Raw genomic sequence first — 20,894 nt, 5'->3', positions numbered from 1 at the left:
TACACCATGTCTTTTGGTAATATTTCCTCCTGTGCCTATGAGATAATGTAAGGTTCACTTGCTGCCATGTAACAAACCTTTTCTTTAAAATTAATAAAAACTTATGTGCCAAAAACAATTTTAACTGAACAGATTATCAGTCTTGAGCTAAAAAATGGTAACATAAATGTCCTTCTAATCTAATTTATTAAACATCTATCGACTAAAATCACCCCAGTAGTGATGATACAATATGTTGTACAATGCAGCATATGCAGAATGATACAATATATTATGATAAAATCAGACATACTACCACTATTACTGCTAATGATACAAATAAAATGACAATTTTAAGCTAATAACTTCACATATTTGGATTCAACATTTATTAAGGACAGTTGTGTTTAAATAAATATCACTTGATCAATTTGAGTGAGTTTGGCAAAATTGTGAATGACAGACAGTTTTCATTACCGAAGACTATTCAAGTATTTAAAAGGTCTCTTCAGTAACTGAAATATTCTGAGCTGTGTTGATGTGATATTCATTTGCAGTCTTTGACCATGGTTTGGTGTGATTCAGTGCAATATTTTTTTTTTTAGCAGATAATGGAAATCCAAATAACCAAATCTATCTGTTGTCAGTGGCCCACTTACTTGTTCACAATAGACCTTGTTTCCCTGGAGATCGGTTGTTGGAGCCTGAAGGAGACGCCAGTCTCTCCCCTTGTTGTACGTGATGTAAGTTTTCACTTGGTTCTCAACAACTTTATTTGACAGGAACACCCCTTTAATCCCGGCAACCTGCAAACATGAGAGACAGGGAGCGGTAGGAGGAAAAAGTAAGGAAATAAAATAAAATAAAATATAAAATAACCGTAAATTATTCAAACTTAAGTAAAGCTGAAGGCCTAGTTCGGAGAGGAAGAGAAATCTGAAAGTGATAGTTTTTCTGACAGGGAGCACTATTTTGGACCATCTGTAGGACTGCAGAATCAAAACAACATATGGCGCAGCCCAGAGATATTTCTTCTTCTTTGTATTTATGTGCAGAGAGATGGAGCCTCTCACATACAGCTATCGCTTGAGTTCACATTTCTCTTCCATTCGGAGAGCACAAATCTTTGTCAAAGGAAAAATGACCATTTCATATCTTTTACTGGTCAGTCGTTGCAGCTAAATAGTTCTAGGCATAAAATGTGTGTGGAGGTCAGTGAGCACCGAGAGTAACAACTACTGATGGCTATCTTAGGTGTGTGTTTGTAACAGTGTTTTGCTTTTACTGCTGGCTGCAGATGAGGATAATCTAGAGTGATGCATACATGGACAGTCACAGCAACCTCATAGCACATCTGTCAACACCGATATAACGTGTTCAGGGCACAAGTTAAAGCTGCTACTTCGCCTGCATTGTGACTATGGGCTGTAAGTGACACCAGTGTTTACTGAACTTGTGTGTAGATGATGCACCATCTAAAGAATGAACTTTCTAATTTTTTTTTCTTAATGTAAATAATGTCACATGAAAAAAAGATAACAAAAGCAGCCAGGAAGTGGCTATGAGAAAGACACTCTCATGCTGCAGAGTTAAATGCAGTGTACCAGCATCTGTTCCATTATGGTGAGGGCATCCAAGACATCTGAGTGCAGGGTACATTTAAGGAAAACACAGCAAAAAAATCAAGCATAAAGAAAGTTTTAGGCTGTCTGGTGGTACTTTTCTTGTCAGTCAGAGTCTGTTTTATTGTCCAAAAAAGCTCTCAAACCACAGATTTAAATTTGTATGGTGTTCTGAGATGCACACAATGAATGAGGCCTTTTTGTTTTCATGTTATCCCCATGTTACCTCATAGTGAAATGACATATTAGGAAAACTGAGAACTATAAACAGTATGTGAACATGAGTGTGATGTCTTTATCTGTCTATATGATCTATATGATTAGAATTTACAGAATATGCAGGCATGACAGAAAATATTTTTGCAAGTGTGTATAAAAGTACTCAGATTTATTGCACAAATCAGTAATGTGAGCATGACACATTGTCCTATAAACTGCAAAAGTCACAAAACCAGGCCAGGGATTTGAGTTGGTCCTGCTCGACATGCCTGAATAACCTGAAAACATGCAAACAAACGACAGCATCACCCCAACAGCACTGTCGCTGCCTACCTCATACAGGTCTATCATGATGTTGCCTTCGGGTCCTCCGCTGCTGACAACGTTCTCCAGCATCAGGGTTAAGAACAGTCCTCTGGACTCAGACATGTACAGGTTGTAGGAGTCATTCTGGTGCCAGTCCTGAATCGCTGCCACCACCTGGTTATCATCTGTGCTGATTATCTGCAAATCCTAAATATATGAAATTCATGAGTAGATGCTTCAGACAACTAACCAACCAACAAGGTTTTAAGATTTGATTTAAAGGAGTTCTCTCAATAAAAAAGAAGTTTTCTCAATTAAAAAAAAAAGGGAGAATCTGCATAGTCGTGTGCACAATAGTCGCCACAGAGTTTGAGCAGCAAGATGCGGATTCGTCACTTCTTGACATCATTCAGTTGGGATCAGCAGCGATTAGACCTCAGGCGTTTCATTCCATGCACTAAAAATGAAGACAGGCCCCATTTAATTTTACTGAATCCCTGAGGCAAGATTGGAGATGTGTGTCCTTCAAGGAAATTTTGACAGTATACATGGTTGGATGGTTGGATGGATAGATTGATCGAAACAACACTGTGGGCACTAAATCTCTTCTGTTGTTATGACACAGTCTCTCAAACCACTAAGCCACCCTGCTGTGCCTTTAGTAAATGGAAATTAGTGCAGAACACTGTTCTGTGCAAATGCAAATGTACTTTTCTGCTTCAAAAAGTTTTTTTGGAGTTCTGGGAAACACTGACTGTGCAACTCCAGATTTATTTTTTTAAATAAATATCTGTTGATACAGACGGGAGGGCAACTGATTAAAAGCTAGGCATGGGTCTTAAATAAACACAAGATCTAAAGATATAATTATGCAGAACAGAATCAATTTTAAGAAGGATAATAATGTGGGAAAACAATTTAATGGATTTGTCAACAAACGTTATGACTAACTAGGAAGAACACTACTTAAAATCATTTGAAAAATCAACCCGCAGTAAGTCATCATGGCAACACAAAATAGCCTGGAGGAATAAATCGAGTGTTTCACAGCAAAATTTATGCTGCGTATGTTCTGCTGCTTGTCGCTCTGCATGTGCTCAACTCACCAAACCCTGCATCCTTTCCTGCAGTATTACCTTTGGCAGAGTGTACTTAGGAAGCTTCATCGGGTAGAAAGCATTTCTTTTATAGGACACATAATGGACAGACTGGCCACCTATTGGCACCTGGAAAAAAAAAATAGTGCAATATGAAGTTCATCACATTTCAGGTGAATATTCATAAACTTCACTGTGTACACTGATTGCTAGCAGCATGTATCAAACAATTTAAATCACTATCAAAACATGAGGTTTGTGGTAATTAGGATGTTCTGCATTATGGCAGAGTGGAGCTCTAATATAATACACAACACCGTGATTTCATTTTCATGCCATCCCTTCCCAGGATAATGGCCCTTTTTAGTTAATGAAAAACACATCTGTACATTAAGATGCGATTGAATGCAGTGGTTTTACAGCTTTTAATTGTTTTTTAATGAAGCCAGAACTCAACAAAACGCAATAAAAACCCACCTGGATGAAAACGTATTCATCCTGAACCACCAGGGAATTAGGGATGATAAATCCAGGGAAAGGCTTGCCCTTGTTTCCATCAGAGCAGTTCTGAAGTTTACAAGTTATGTACTGTGACCCTGTAGGTAAGCAAGACATGAGTGCTAAAAATACAACAAAGAGAAAAACAACCAACCTTCTGCAGACTACAATCAAGGTTCAGCATTGCTTATGCTCATGGTTTTAAGTGAACCACAGAGGCAAAATTTTGGAGGCCAATCCTTATTATCACTAATAGATAAAGTAGAGAGAGCTGTCCCAGTGTGTTAGCATCAGGCAAATGAGGCGGTCTCCCCAGGGACAGGGCATTAACACACGAGGCCTTATGGATGTGCCCCCCTCTCTGTGCTGCGGCCAAGAAAAGAGCCAAGTCATAGCCTGGCCCTTGAAAAATGAATTGACTTGATCGTGTGAAGAGTCTCCACATGCCCAGTTCAGAGGAGGAAGGGGGTTTTAGTACAGACAGTAAAAGAAAAGCTAAAATCTTTTTTTTGTTTGTTTTGTTTTTTTGCTTTTTTAATTAAAGTTTAGGAATTACAAGAAATATTAGAGAAGGCAAAAATATAATTTGATATAATGTCTCATTTTAATAATAGATAATACACACTAACACAATAGAGAGATGTGATTTAACTACGGGGTTTTTGTTATTTTACTTCTAACATCATATTATTACTCACGTCCATCAGAGACGCTGGTCTCCAGGTGAATCATTCCTTGCTCTTTATCCAAACCCAGTCTGGACCTGTTACATCAAGACAAACATCTATGAAACATGAGATTTCTACTTAAAGTCAAGTGCCTATTAATGGCAACATCATGTACATTATTAATCATCCTGTACCTACATTTAGGTCAGTGGTTTCCGACCTCTTGAGCTTATAATGAAGCAATGTCTTCTGTCCAAAACATGAGCTGTACTTGTAAGCGCCAAAGACTGATTTTCCTGTTTTATCAAATTATTTATTATTATTATTTATATATTTTATTACAACATCAATTTTTACTTTTTAGAAGGCCTCTAAAAACCTTTCCAACTCAAGGAGAAGGTTACACCAGCTCTTTGCAGGTTCAGACTTATCCCAACCCAAATGTACTAACAATAGCTTGCTAATATATTAGCCTTGTGGAAGAGTAAAAGAAGATGAAACATGCTTAACATATCTGACACTGGAGCACAAAGCTGTTTAAAATTATTTAGATTTTAAATTACACTTCACAAAAATAACAGAGTACTCCAAAATGGTATGATAAAGTTATGCGTGTGACAAGCATCAGATTTTTTTAAAAACCACTCTGGATAAATACTGTGAACTCAGAAACACATTTCTACATGCATGCATGCATATATAAATGAAATTAAGCAATACCTACGTTTACAAAGGATTAGTAATTTAACATTGACTGGCCCATAAAAATGTTATTTTTGGCTGTTATGTTACTTTAGGATAACACATTTCTCAAGTTTTAATGATGCAACCTGAATTTAATCACTTCAAACTAATAATACTGCAATAAGAACTTGAAACTCAGAGAAAAGGCAGAAATTACTTGTAATTTTTCTTCCTAATCCCTTTAATCATATCTGACCTCTCATATTTATCTAGGGATCTTTGGTTTTGACCCTGAGGTTTGGAACCACTGATTATGTAGTATGCAATAAAAGTGCAGTACAAACTTGTATACAGACCATTTGTTTTGCAATTTTAACTTTCTTGCTACTTATTTCAAACATCAGGTGGCTTAATAAAAGACAACAAAAAGCTAGATCAACTATTTGCTTCTGTCCCAAGGCTTATTTTGATAAAGTGATGCTGTTTAAATAAGTATAATCAAAGCAAAGAAAGCTGCTCACAGCTGGCAATAATAATTTATCTTGTTCTGTTACAATATTTGTGGTTTGATTTTCATTTTGAATTTGTAAGGGGACATGGGATAAGAAATGTAGCTGGGATCTTTACTGTTCTCTCTGGAGCAATAATACAACAACCTTAGCTATAAATACTGGTCCGATGGACATTTGACCTGCACCGCTCTTAATGGGTAAGGTGTACCTTGCCATTTCATTCACTTTCAACAGAGATTCTTCGACAGTTGTTAAGTGCCGAGCGACAGGAGTGACCACTTGTTGTATTAATAGCAGCTGTTGTGACAGAAGATGGGTTTCTTCTCATTTTCCATACCGCGTCTGAACTATAATATAAAAAGCCCCCGTCCTGCTTCCCTCAGCACTCTGTAATTGCCTCAGAGCTCCATCTCTTTTAATGGACTTTCTGTCAAACACTTCATCCAATTCTATCAGTGAGCAGCAGCCCTTGCTCTTAAATAAACCCCTGCAATGTTACATTGTGTTCCCCCATAACTAACACTATGTCTGCCTAGCGAGGGTGTCTGTTAACATGTCTTTGTAAATCATGTTTGTCATTTTTTTTTAACATAAGATGAGCAACGCGGGATGTGATGAAAGTAACTCTTTCATAGTGAATCTCTGATCTTGTGGGGAGCGTTTTTTTCTTTTTTTTCTCTGTAATGTTTTTGGTTGACTTATTTCCTGTAGGACAAAAGAAAGTGCTTACATGTTTGAACATCAAAAATATGGTTTTTGATTGATCTTCTAACACTTCAATTTTAGGATGTTGCTAAAGAAATCTCAGACGCCACTGTCCTTAGTTTGTTGGCATAAAGGGAAAATAATGATGTGAATTCTATGGCATATATTAATATTAAAGATACTACAAATGTACAGACTATACAATGTACCGTACCTCACTTGTGAATTGAGTTAGTGAGGTCAAATCTTTATTTTTGAAATTATTTTTTTTATTAAAATAGTTTGCAATGTAATCATGGAGCATGGTGCTCTGTGCAAACTGTTCCTGATAAGAAAAGGCTGTTCGAGCTTGGCACACAACAAAATTAGGACCTGAATTACAGCTACAGAATAAAGCCTTATGTGAAGCAGAATTTAAGTGTAAGTCAAAGATCTCTATGTGCACAGTTGAGCTCAATTCATTACCATTAGCTACAGAAACAGGAGAGAAAGCTCACAACTAAGCTTTGTTATGTGATATAGGTGAGATTGAGGATGAAGTACATTTAGTGTTTTACTGCTCATTATACAGTGATTTAAGGGCTACAATTTTGTGCGTTTCTGGTGAGTTCTGCCGGGTGGATGAATTATAAAAAGCTTTTTTTTGCAGCAGTTTTTATGTGTAGTGCTTGGGACAGCAGTTCTTTGTTTGCAATGTAATATTATATCTAAGAATTGATGCTCTTTTCTGACAAATGTTTCACCACTGCAGCTGTATTTTTGGTGTTTTATAAGTCCATGCGGGTTAGAAACATGCATGTGCATCGTGGCACAATAAATAACACCTAATTAACTAAGCACACACCACTAGAGACTCACTAACAGTCGTTACTGTGGATTTACTTCATACATGCTTTTTTTTTTGTTTATGCGGATGTAATCGTGAACTGTACAGTTAACCCAAAGTTTACCACAGCTGTTTTGCTGCATAGAATCAGGAAAAATTAATTAGCCACCACTGGAGCATGATTACTCTTCAACCTCCACATGAAATGAGTGTCATACATCCACAATCCTTTGAGGATAAAAATATCTGCCTCATTAAACAACAGATAGTCTTTGTGCTTTGTTTTCTCTAATATCTACTTAGTCATCACCTCTTCCCTCAAGTGATTTTTATTCACAGTAATATTATTAGCATGTTGGCTCATTGTATTTCCCAGACTAATGCAAAACACGTATCTCTCTCCCCTGTAGGTCACTCCAAACTCCTTGATTAATCCATGGCTCTGTTTTTTAATTCTGTGGATAAGAGTGTGAAAAGGATTTCGTAGCCAACAACTATAAAAACCATTATAAATTAAGGATTTATCCTGGGCTGTAATCCATGTACCAAAACACAAGTGCTAATAAAGCTAAACCACCCAGAAGCTCTGCTACATCATCAGTCCTGATTCTGTGCAATATACATCAGGTATCATTCAAAATAAATGAAAACCGGATGGATAATGTTTGGATATGATTCGATTTGTGATTCACTCTGGTATCCCAACAATATCACAGCAATATTTCATGAGCAGCCTGCCTTCAACGGATCAAATATTAATCTGTGTGTGTAAACCAGAGGCTTAGTACATTACATAAAAAAACAAAAGAAAGCATACATTATTTATCAATACGTCCTGCCTTCCCAAAAACCTAGCCTGGTTTGGAATTCAGCAATAAAAGCAATGGGATTAGAATGTGGAATGATATTTCATTTTCTTAATGTTTACCTTTACTGTAATCAGTGATGGAAAGTAACTAAGTACATTTACTAAAGCACCATATTTAAGTACAGTTATAAGTACAGGGATATTTTAGTATTTCCATTTTAAGCTACTTTATGCTTTGTCTCAACCACACATAAGAGAAAATGAATGTACTTTTTACTCCACTACCTTTATCTGCACTATTTTTAATTTTAAGATCTGACATTAAAAATAATACGTTTATAAAATACAAGGACCTCTTGTCACATATTTCAGATGCTGTTGATGATTTTTTAATTTTTTTTTTTTTTTTTTGTCTTTCCTCCCTTATTAATCATCTCTCAACCCCTCAGATTTATCTTTTGCCTCCTTGGAGAGACCCAGCCTCTAGGTATCCAGGGGACTAAACTACCTAACAAATCTGGCTCAATAACATTCATGTTTTTTGTGTTCCTGTTAATGTTATTACTGTAAATGAGATGCTGACTGAAGAAACATGCAATATTCATGAAGTATGAGTCAGTCACTGTTTCTACTACATCAGTATACAGAATCTAAAAAAAAAGACTTTTACAGGAAAAATTGTCCAGACAAATTTTTACAAAACATTAAAATATGTACAGTGAGGGTATTTCCCCTCTGTGCTACTGTGAACAGAATACTAAAAGTTCATCCACTGTAATATATTAATGAATAATTGTGTTCTGTCTACTGTCTATTATTCATATTTCTGAAGCATATAAAAATATTGCAGCATTTCACCCCCAGAAAGTCAAACTCTCTGCAAATGACTGATTGCTGATCTCACCAGTAGAATCTGTTGGGGACGACGCTGTCGTGCACAAGCTGCCATCTCCTCCCAAACTCGACAGAGACATAGAGCTGGAAAATGAGAGGAATGCATTAACCAAATGAGATATAAAGAATAATTACCCAAGTCAGAATATCCAAGAGAATTATTTCCAGACTTATGTCAAACTGTATTATCAAGCAGCTGTCAAAGTTGTAGATTATGTGGCGTCAATATGTTGATGTTCTTCTGAATATTGCATTACTGAGCACATGAATCAGTGAAAATGCATCAGTGATGAGAACATCTATCAGATCCTATAAAAATAGAGAAGTATTCTGAAAGTGAGTTTTTAAAATAAAATAGAATGGAGCAAAGATTATTTGTTCTGACGCCTTGGAAAAGGGAAGTGAGGTCATACAAATAGGCCTCTGTGTTAAAATAAAAGTGTCTCCTTACAATGATTCAGCAGGATTTCAGTCCAACGGACACCACAAAATCACTCATTTGACTGACATTGTATCAAAGTGGTGTCCTAGCTTTCAGAGAGCCTGTCATCGTTCTATAATAATCCGAGTAGCAAGCATCTTAAGCTCGGAGCTTTACAAGAATAAGCAACATCATTTTGACTTATCTAAGAGCTTACGGCTTTAAAAAAGATATGACGGACGATCAATAAATGTAAAATGAAACCAAGCTGAGATTAATTTCTAGGAGTGATAAAAGAACCAAAAAAAAACCCTGATGGAATTCAGCTTTACAAAGACATACAGAACGACCTGAAGGCAAACTTCTCTAGAGAGTCTTTATTTTGACCCGTCGATGGTTCACAACTAAGCTTTCATCTTCCTCCCTGCGCCATTTATCTCACTTCTCAGACCTTGACTGTTTTTTCTCTCAGAAAATCAAGTCTTCCAATAGCAGGCTGGGGAGGCCGAGTTTGATGTCTGTGGTGCTGAGTGGAGCAGACAGCAGGGTTCTCACATAGAGTAATGAAGGGTGTGTGCTTACACTCGCAAGTGTGTGCATGTGTGCCTGTGTGCGAGATTGTGAATTGTTTGGGCGTGTCTCCCTTGTTAACTTTCCCCTATCCTGTCTAGGACACATCCATTCAAAGTTAGGGTCCGCAGCCAATCCTTATGACTTGTTCAGGGGAGCAGGTGATCAGCTGCCTCTGTTTTGGCAACTGCAGCACTGGCTTAAGCGGCAGACCTCTCTGCTCACTAAGACCATGTCCTGAAAGCTAGCCGCTATTATCAAAATGAATGGTTTTGACCGTGACAGCAACCTATGTTGTGTATCATTTTATATAGATATTATTTTTGTTTTGACCCAACAGGCCTGTGATATATAATCTGACAGAACAACGATCTGGCAGAGCTTTCACACAAAGCTAACAAAAACATGATAAGCAGCAAGTAAACAATTCACAGCAACTCTTTTTTCCTGTCACATTTACGGTTTTTATTCCAGCTATTTCATTCCACCTGACAGCTACACTCTACCTTTTGGTCGTGGCTGTAAGCCAAGATCCAGTCCTCCTGCTCAGGGTGAAAAAGCAGGCTGAGGATATCAAAGGCTAAGCTGTGTTTCTGATAGGACGCCCCCTCGTCGAGGCTAATGAGCAGACTGCTCTCCACCTCTGGGTCGGTCAGTAGCATGATCTGAGACGAGACAAGAAAGGAGACGGGGGAATCAGCGGCCCTCTTTGACAGCATCCATTCCACAGGGCTTAAGTGTGCCTGTGCAATGCGCTGCTTGTAACAGACACATGGCGCAGGCTCGAGCAGGGCTGCTATGTAGGGAAAATGATCATAACTCTGCCACACAGTGATAATAATTGATAGATTTATTCAGCACAGGCAGGACCTTTCATAACATGCATGTGGAAACTTACCTTCCTTTTGTTGTTCGGGCTCACGTACAAGTAGCTCAGTATGGTTTTGGGCCCGACTTTCTCATTAAGTTTCTCATATGTGGTGCCATAATCAGTTGACCTAAAATTCAATTATAGGATAAAGTAAATAGGTTGTGATGGTGAGTAAAGCAGAATGGAGAAACACCTACTAGTTAAGATGCTGATGGTATCATTAAGCATATCAGGCAAGCAGAAAATTGCAACAGCAAAAGTCATGAGGCAATTTGCTAGATGGATGGAGATTTTTTTTAATTATCAAAATAAACAACAAGGCAGTGTGGCATGCATGGTGAGGGGTGAGCTACTATTATTATTATTATCATTATTATTATTATTTCCATTATTATTATCATTATTATCATTATTGATGCTTTGGGGTAAACTAATTCAAAGGTTTGTCATTTTCTTGTTTTACAGCTCAAATGGAGGGACAAAGGACATATTTGCCTGTTGGCTCAAAAAAACAAAACAAAACAAAAAAACTGACAAAGGCAGGTTTTTGAAACTTTTTCATAAGCAGAGATATACTTGAAAATATTGATTGTCCTCCAAAAAATGGCACTCCTTTGCTGAGTTCATTTTGGATGTCATTCACTGTCACCAAAATAGATTTCAGTCGCAGTTGCTTGGTGACATTTCAGAAACAATGAAATGTTTTATGCTGCACAGTACAAAACACATTTGTAGATTCTTGGATTTTTTAAAAATTTATTCTGTTAGGATCTTTTGTTTTTAATGTGCTTAAGGAAAATATTTTTATTCTTTTGTTATGACCTTGGGTATTGATGTTGTAACCCTTTGTTTTTTGCCACAAACTGCCACATTGTACATTTGATGAAGGTGACAACATATGGAAATGACCACAGAGCATTGTTATTATACCAAATAAGCATTTTTCATGTTTTAGGTGCATCTAGCTAAATCTAATATTGTCTAATACAGTAATCCTGCAATAAATCCCACCTTCATGAAGGTTACAACGTTCAGTTTTTATTGAAACTGTGTTAAAGACATGTTGAATCAAATGTATGATCATTTTTGAGGCTCCAGTTTGTGGTACTGTTGAACTGTGTTGCATAATACAAAAGTGTGTGTCTGTTGTTTAGCCTACTCTCATTGATATGAATGGGGTTAACAAGAAAACCACACACAACAGTCTCCAAAATGGTCATCCAGTTGAATCAACACCTATTTAACACAGTTTCAACAAAAAACAAACATTAAAACCTTCATGAAGGCAGACTATTGCTGGACTGTTGTATTAGACAACATTAATTTTAGCCAGGTGTACATAAATTAACAACTGAAAGAATATGTATAGTCACTCAAAGACAAAGAAATGTATAGTATATTATCCTGCATTTATTTGTGACTCACTGTTAGACTTCTTATGAATAAACTACACTAAATTACTAAACTCCAACAACATAAATCTGGATAAGGTCTGAGATTCCAAATGCATGTAATGTGTCATTTCAAATTACATTTGGAAACTCTGGGATGAAGTCATTACTAAACAAATAAATACCAGACAGAAAATCTTACCTCCATAAAGAACTCTCTGTTACTCTGCCAGAGTTGAAGTCGTAGAATTTTGTCAACATGAGGATCACCTACAAAACAGATCAAACAGATTACTAGCTTCGAATGAGTGTATCATCAGGTTTAAAAACAGCTGCAATAAAATGTCACATACACACAAACAAAAGAGCCGAACCATCCATGCACGGCTTTTAAACTCCCTGACAGACACTCCTTTATTAAAACCCAAATAAAAACTTTGATGTGTCAGCCTGCTGCCCTGTTTGTTGTAAAGCTAAACCTTATGCATATTCTCTGATCACATGTGTATGCTGTAATGCTTTTTAAGACTCAGCAGACTACCAGCAAATGCTATCACTGGTGAGCTATGAGTGAATGAATAAATAAGTCAGCACTGTAATTCATTCTTGGCACAGAGAGATAGACCTCATAAATATCACGGACATCTTTTTTTTGAAGAGGATCATAAAAAGTGTCATAGTCACATGTGGTTTTCAATGCACAGGCCTCTACTTAATATACATGAAAAGCTGTAGATTTCAACATGTCTTGTAAATGAATCCAGATTTATCGAAAAGCTCACTGTGGTCATTTCTATTTGCCTCTGTTTAAATTGAAGAGAACTGTTTTCCTCAGCAAACATCTGAACATAAATGAATGCCTGTGTGTTTGTATATGCATGTCATTACTGATGCATGAAGTCATGTTTACATGAGGAACCTGTTTCTGTTAAGTGAGGCAATAACATAAGGATTAAGTATTATAATGACTTTAGTCCAACAGAATGATTTTTTTTCTACAAACAGTAATGTGTTTTTATAAAATTCCAACAGTCCTTTTACACTAAAACAGTTGTTCACATTCTGCCCTTCACCCTTTACACAAATTAATCTCTCAAGCAATGCCCTGCCTGCACTGTGCAATCATAAAACCTGCAGATCATACAGCTCTCCCGGGAAGCTTCTCTGGGCATCTTGTTCAGCTATCTTCTAATTATCAAGTCTTATGAGTGTTTGGGGTAAAAATCCCAATAACAAGTAAGAACTCCATCATGTAAACAAGAAATTGTAACCTCTTTTTCAAAACCCTACTCACAGAGAAGAAGAAATTCCAAACACCAGTCATTTTCTAGGCTTTTGCTCAAACCAAACAAGTCAACCCTCCTCATGTCTGTTAGATAAAAGCCTGCCTGCCCCCTCTCAAAACTAATTGCTTCAGTGAAACTGAACTGTGACATACACATGCAGTGCACGCAAGGCACTTCCAGGTCACTTATGTACAATCGACTCCAGCATTTAGCTGGAAAAACAATTTCAAAAACATCCAACTCAGACATTCCATCAGTCGATTTATTTTAGTGGTGCAATGCAACAAACACAACACACCTCAATTTGTGCAAACAACAGCAACACCAGTCTTCAAGTGCTCCATCCTAAATATGGGCAGTTCACGATCTGATTCTCTCAACTGATATGGTTAATGCCTGTATCAATAAACAGAATCGCCAAAGCCAATGAAAACTAATAATTAATTTGGACTCTGAAAACAATCGAATAGTGGAAAGTGCCAGAGGCTAACGCAACATTGCAATGCATCTTTAAATAAAGCACAGAAAAGTTGCAAATTCCCAAAAATGAGAAGCTTGAAGCAGGTAATATTTTCTGTTGTTTACTTTTAAAAAATATTTTATTTGCTTTCTTTTGAATAAACGGCCAAAGAAAACTCTGACTCCATTTTTACTTTGTGCTGAATGTAAGAAACCTTTTATATGTGGGATAGTTCAGAGATAATCCACAGAGCTGGTTATAACTATGGTACCAACTGTCCAGACTGGGCTGCAGAGATTTATGGTCTTCCAATAAAATGGCCTTTATACCTTCCAAAAGTCATACCCTCATGGACACTGTCATACACAATAAAACAACCCGCAGCAGCCTGAAAATTAGGACAAATTATATCCACCCTTCTGTGTGGCAATTAACTTTATGCATTTACTTGGGAAGGATCCAGGATCACAGTCAGATGTAATATGTATCCACCTTATTGCCGGCTGGAAAAGTTTCCTGTGTTCTGAGGGATGCTGGCTATGGCTACAGTTAATGCATCAATACAGTGATACATTATTCACTTTGTAGATCTGTGTGAAGCAGGTGTTTGAAGTTCAGCATTTCACAAAAGCCACTAATTTGCTATTTGAAATCACTGGACGAAGGCTCTTCTTTTAACCGTACACAAAAAAATGGCATAACTGAAATAATAATGCCATATGCATTAGCATATCTTTCCCTTTGAATCTCAACAAAGGTGCCACATTTGATGTTAGCCCACACATAGTGCAAGGCCCATTGGACTGCAGTACCACCAACATATCTCCAAACTGGATTACCTGACATCCAAGAGCAAGCAAATTGATTTTTCAACCTGTAATCCTTTGTAAATCTTAAACCTTGGAGGTAAATGGACTGGGATGAATTTGATCATTATGTAAGAATGAATGGAGGCTTAATGGTGACTTAAAGGGCTTAAGGTGAAGAGATTATGGATGTGAAATGAATGTGTTGTATGTAGAAGAGAAGGCGTAAGGTAGAGGTAACAAGAAAGCCGAAGTTGGGGGTGGGGGGATTGTGTTATTGAAGGATGAACAAATGAAAAGAGGGAGCAAAGGAGCAACAGAATACGTATTACAACTCATTCCCACTCTCACCGACCCATTGATCCAACCATATCAGCTGTTGGAATTAAGTTGCCTCATCAATAAAACTGTCATCACACTTAGCCACAGCAATTAAACAGATGGATGATTCCATAAGTGCAGTTGTTACAGGAGTTATTGACTGGAATATTAATAATAAAGACAAATATGACAATCAAAAAATGGTAAATATGTCTAGGTGTTTCCCTGCCTTTTTCCCAGGACATGCTAGGTTAGGCTGCACTACACATTTAAATGGTTAATTCAACCAAATTAAAATAAATAAATAAATAAATAAATAAATAAATAAAATAAACTCAAACCAAATCAAAAAGTAAAATATAAAAAAAAAACAATCCAATACAATGGAAGTGAATGAAATTTGTGGTGCATACAGTATTGTGCTCTGGATTTGGATCTTTAACATTACTGTCAACCCAATCTGTAGATAATTCAGAGTAATGGAGTAATGCAGGATACTGTGTAGATATACTATTTTGTTACTTGGGTGAACAAACCCTTTGACAATTAAAGAAAAACACAAAAGTCTACAGAGTAACAGAGCTGGCAATTTATTCTCCATTGTTTTCCTTAAACCAACATTAACTGAATGAGCAACGAGCTGTAATCAAGACTGACATACTGTCACCTTATATAATATGCATACAGTAAATGATAAGGGGGACGTGTTTGGAAACTGTTGCTTATTTACATATCCAGCAGACATGGACAAATATTATCAGTCATTTTGAGTTTGCTTGTGTCCCCCATCTGACTGCAATTTCAAAATTCACTCTCCTTTTGGCTCCACTAACTCCTGAGGGAAATATTTGACTCTTTAGCTCCTAAATGCTCCACCATATTCACCAGATAGTCACTACCTGTGCCAGTCTGCTGTTTGGTGCCGAGCAGGTGGCATACACTGAGTTTGTAGAGCTTTTTCACTGAAAAACAACTGCCAGCTGCTGCATCTGGTGGCGACATTATGAGAGTGGTGAGACAAAATCAAAACATCAGTTATAGGCCGTAAAACCAAAACAATGAGCTAAAAAAAGGTGTCAAAAATCCTCGTGGAGCTCAGGGGAGCTGCAGAACTGGGTGATAATGCAGTCAGTAGTATGAACAACACCTTTCGCATACAAGTAGTCATGTGATATATTGTTAAAATGAAAAATTTTAATGATGATGAATTGAATTTCACATTTTTGTAGGATGTCAAGATTTGGTGTAATGGTAATATTCAAATTTGAGACAACTGGTGACAGTGTCACAGCTAAGACAAACTAATTGGGAAGAGAAGGGTGAGAACACCTGCCTACAACATATTAACACCACAGAAGTGTTAACAGTGTGGTGGCGAATGACTTTCAAGGAATAAGCTTAGAAAGCAAACTCAAAGGCCCCAGGGGCTGCTGCAGCATGAAGTACAGAACTTCACTTGACAAAATAACCACATTAAAAACAGCATCATTTGACACTTTTAATAAAGAAAAAAAAGTCTATATCTATTACACTGTTTGTGTAGCTGCGCCTCACTCCACAGCAACAAGAGCCTGCAGGAAAGCACATCCACGTATACTTCAATACCACCTCAGTGAGACATGTAATGTACAGAGGCTTTTGTCTGCCACATCAATTTATATCACTTCATTAACAAAGGCAACATTTCCTGATACACCAGATGTTGTGTTGAAGCTTGGTTGTTGGAAGTCAGAGCTGCTGGCTCTCCAATGGATAGCAGGTCACAACAATCATAAATTATAAAGCAACTTCACAATATCACTCTGCACAAAATAAACTACTTCTGTCCTGATAAAGGCCGATATTCAGTAAGTATTCAGACGCCTTTACTTTTTTCACATTGAGCCTTAAGCTAAAATAGTTTAAATTCAAATTCTCCCCTCAATACCTCATGATGACAAAGCAAAAACAGTGTTGAAATGTTTTAACACTTATTAAAAAGGAAAAACTGAAATATATCATTAAGAGAAGTATTCAGGCCCTTTAATCAGTACTTAGTTGAAGCACCTCTGGCAGTGATTACAGCCTTGAGTCTTCAGCGAGATATGACACAACAATCTAGTGTTTTCTGGCATTCCTCTCTGCAGATACTCTGAAGCTCTGCGAGGTTGGATGGGGACTGTCAGTGGACAGCCATTTTCAGGTCTTTTTGGACACAATCCTTTTTCTGAACTCCAGAACTGCCAGTAGTTCCCTCGACCTCATGGCTTGGTTTTTGCTCTGATATGCATTTTCAGCTGTCAGACATTATATAGACAGGTGTGTGCCTTTCAAAATCATGTGCAGTCAAGTGAATTTACCACAGGTGGACTCCGCTCAAGGTGTAGAAACATTTCAAAGATGGTCTCTAAAGATTCAGTTTTTGTTTTGTCATTATGGGGTACCGAGTGTAGACTGATAAGGGGAAAAATGCAAAAATGTTAATGATTTTAGCATAAGGCTGCAACATAAAATTAATTAAGTGAAGGGGTCTGAATACAAATATGAAGAGGAGTGAAATCACAATAAATGATTGGAGAAGGAATAAAACATTTTTTGGTGACTGTTTCAAGCACTATTAAAATGACTTGGTTTTTAAAATCTAATTCTTATAGAATTAGCTATAATGTGACTGATGTGCAACATTCTTTCTTTCTGCTACCTTTGTAGATGGTAATTCTATTGATCTGTGAACATCAAAACAGCGTTTAAAATGGACAGCAAGCAGATACTCCGTGTTACAGCTACGGCTTCCAAGCAGAACAGCAAGTGTCTGACTTTATTGGACTCCTCATGTTGAGACAACGACCCTGTGTGAAAGTAGCAGCTCGGTTGATAAGTCAACTGAAACAGCTTCCTTCTTCTTCTTCTTCTTCTTTGGGCTTACACTCTCGCATCATTTGCTTCTGCACCATAAATGAAAGCCTAGGCTAGTTCAGCAGCTAGGCTATGGTGGCCTGCTGAGCTTGGAAGCTTCAGCATGCATGAGTAGGGGGTCTGATCAATGCAGGAAGGATTAGACAGTGAGTGGGTAGGTTTTTCAACCCAACCAAAAAGTTGTGCCCACTGTGCAAGGGTGTGTGTGTTTTTCTTTTTTTTTTTTTCCAAAACTCCTTTTAACTCTTCAGCATTCTGAAATTTGGAAGTGCTGAGTGAGATGGTAAAAGACACAGTGAAAAACTAAAAGTTCCCTGGACTCTTTAATAAAGTACACTTCCTCTGACATAAATAAAGTAAAACAGCTTATATGATAAATATGCTGGGGAAGGATTTCTCTCATCCATATGTCTTATTAGACTCACAAGTAGTGTTTGAAACCTCCTCTTTTGCCAAAATGCATCACTATAATTCCAAAAAGGAAACTTCAGAGAGTGAATCAAAGTTATGGTTTTGAATGTGAGGCTTTTCTTGCAGCAGCCAGATGGTGTAACTCATATGAATGAATGAATAATGCAGGTGGCCACTGTAAAATCAAAGTGTTCAGAAACAGTAAATAAGGTGGCAACTGAGCAATGGCCAAAAAAAAAAAAAGTTTCAGATTCATAGATGGAGCTGCTGGACTGATTGAAACTGTATTAACACACCAACCAGCTGAGAACATAAAAATACATTTTAAAGATAGTGATAATTTTCATGTTGGTTGTCAAAATATCTCATTAAAAAAATGTTTAAAACTGGCTCTTTACTGACCAACTGCTGCTACAGTTATTCTGAAGCTTTTGCAGCTGTTCATGAAACAACAGTGAGGCACAGTGAAAACGGGCAGAGCACATATAACAAAAATATAAACCTGCACAAGATAAGTTTGATGTACGTGAAGACAAGGAAGTGCAAACACAAAGATGTGCCTGTGACAAAAAAAAGAAAAGGTAAAATCTCATTATACATTGTTCCAGCCAAATTAACTTCATCCTGGTCGAGCATAAAAAAAATTTGCCAGATTTTTATGGAATTTCTGCTCTATTAGACAGCACTCGGTGAGAAGAAAGGAAACCCAGGAGGGTTACACAGCTTTACGATAACAAAAACACACTGCAGGATTTCAAAGCGTTAGCGAACCTCTCCACAGGAAGGCTTGGTGGCTTGGCAGAGCTGAACTCAGGCTGCCAGTAGTTTCTGTGCAGAGCTGCATGCTGAGATTTAAAAACCAGCCCCTCTGTTTATCCACGCAATGTAAGCAACGCCACATTCACAAATACATCAGGAAAAATAAATTCTTTGTCTTTAGGTTGAATCGTGGTGGTACAGCTCTTATCATTATGTATTTCATGAATTTATTTATGTTTCTTTAGCAGGACTTGTGATATTCAGTCCCTGAAACAACACCTCAGCAATCGCCCCCCCCCCCCTCACCACCACACTCCACAGCCTGTCCATCACAGCCACCCAGGAGAGGGGGGAGCTGATGGAGGCCCGTGCTGACAGCATTGGCCACAGGGTTGTCTGAGCATGTCAGCATAGCTATATGCAGGGAACTACATGCATCAGTGTCCAAAACAGGGCTGTTCGTAAGGAGTAGGAATCAAGGTGGGGGAGGTAAACAAGATAAAATGGTGAAAAGGTAAACTACTGATTTTTTTTTTTTTTTTTTATTGATCATATTAAATCTCTTGTTCCTCCCTGCCAAAGGTACACCATGGGGAAGTCAGAGCTGAACAGGTTTAATAACTGTCAACATGGTCGTAACAGTCAACCGAATTACATATTGCTGTGGTAGGGGGAGCTGCAGATTCTGGTGTAATTGTCCAAAACTACTTTCTGCTGGGACAGGGACAACAGGACAAATCAATATACAGTGAGACAAATATAGTCAGAAATCAGTTTTTTATTCTGATTATATTTGCATTGAAAACAGTATACTTTGTATTCGACCAGATAAATATTCATCTATCATGTTTGCATCCTGTAGGTTTAAGTACTACAAAATCCACCTTGGCTTAAGTTTTATAAAATGTTAATTTATACTGCTATAAGGTATCATTTTAGGTTCAAGGTTACTGCCTCCTGACTTTGAAATTTTATTAATTTAAGTCACATTTGTTGTGCATATACTGCCTTCATACTGACATTGTTCAAAGGGGCTTCCAATTTTTATGAAAAGAATATTTTGATATTTTGGGAAATATGGTTATTGGGTTTCTTGCTAAGAGTTAGATGAGAAGTTCTGTACCCCTCTCATGTCTCTCTTCCATCTCTGGCTTGTTTTGTTTTTGCCATTCACAAGAGTTTGCTAATACCCCAAGATTTTTGCACAGTAGAACTATATTGTTTTTTTTTTTTGTTTTTTTTTAGCCTATTTCACCCTAAATATATTTAATGTTATCTTTTATTTAATGTTTTTTCATATATTTTTAAGTAAGATGTATTCTACATTAACACTGTTCCTTCAGTAAGGCCAGCGTTGTACTAAAATAACCAGTTTGGGTGTGTTTCCACTCTGCTGTTGAGCAGAACTTTTGGAAGATGTACTATGCTTCAATGTGATTCCAGAACTTTGTGTTCAGCTGTGTCTCTGGCAAAAAAAAAAAGAAAAAAAAAAGAAAAGAAAAGGCACCTGCAAGTCACAAAGGGAGAAGACATGACTTTCAAGTACTTCAAAACACGGCAAATTCATTTTTGCAGTATATTTAAAGCCATACTTTAGCATATATCCTCATAATGATGTCATACCGATATTTATCTTTCCATAGGCTTCTTTCTTTTCCTTAATTATATTTAACATTGTTGAAAACTGTGTTTGCGCCAAACTCACATTGGGGATATTTTTTTTATCTTTACCTCAAAGTAACAATTCACCCATCTCATCTTTGACTGAAAAAAAATGTAAAAATTTAAAACTTAGTTTAAATTTAACTTTACATTAATTGTTTTTGACGTAACACTTTCTGATATCCATTAAGCTGTGCTGCACAGTGACCGCAGAATCGAGGCA

The 20,894-nt window shown here is 37.2% G+C and overlaps 1 protein-coding gene across 1 annotated transcript in view; it reads right to left on the bottom strand.

The window, feature by feature from the left end:
* LOC121189452 (VPS10 domain-containing receptor SorCS1-like) overlaps positions 1–20,894 on the bottom strand; it is a 103,096-nt gene that overhangs the window by 74,352 nt on the left and 7,850 nt on the right. The window contains exons 2-10 of the mRNA XM_041049581.1: positions 12,274–12,341; positions 10,708–10,807; positions 10,316–10,474; positions 8,829–8,902; positions 4,420–4,484; positions 3,701–3,819; positions 3,263–3,352; positions 2,154–2,333; positions 639–785 (exon numbers count right to left, since the gene is read on the bottom strand). Coding sequence (XP_040905515.1) covers positions 639–785; positions 2,154–2,333; positions 3,263–3,352; positions 3,701–3,819; positions 4,420–4,484; positions 8,829–8,902; positions 10,316–10,474; positions 10,708–10,807; positions 12,274–12,341 — 1,002 coding nt within the window. The remainder of the gene's footprint in view (positions 1–638; positions 786–2,153; positions 2,334–3,262; positions 3,353–3,700; positions 3,820–4,419; positions 4,485–8,828; positions 8,903–10,315; positions 10,475–10,707; positions 10,808–12,273; positions 12,342–20,894) is intronic.

This window comes from Toxotes jaculatrix, chromosome 11, assembly GCF_017976425.1.
Source record: "Toxotes jaculatrix isolate fToxJac2 chromosome 11, fToxJac2.pri, whole genome shotgun sequence".
In the NCBI taxonomy this organism is placed as follows: domain Eukaryota; kingdom Metazoa; phylum Chordata; class Actinopteri; family Toxotidae; genus Toxotes; species Toxotes jaculatrix.
This window is presented reverse-complemented; position numbering and strand designations above follow the sequence as displayed.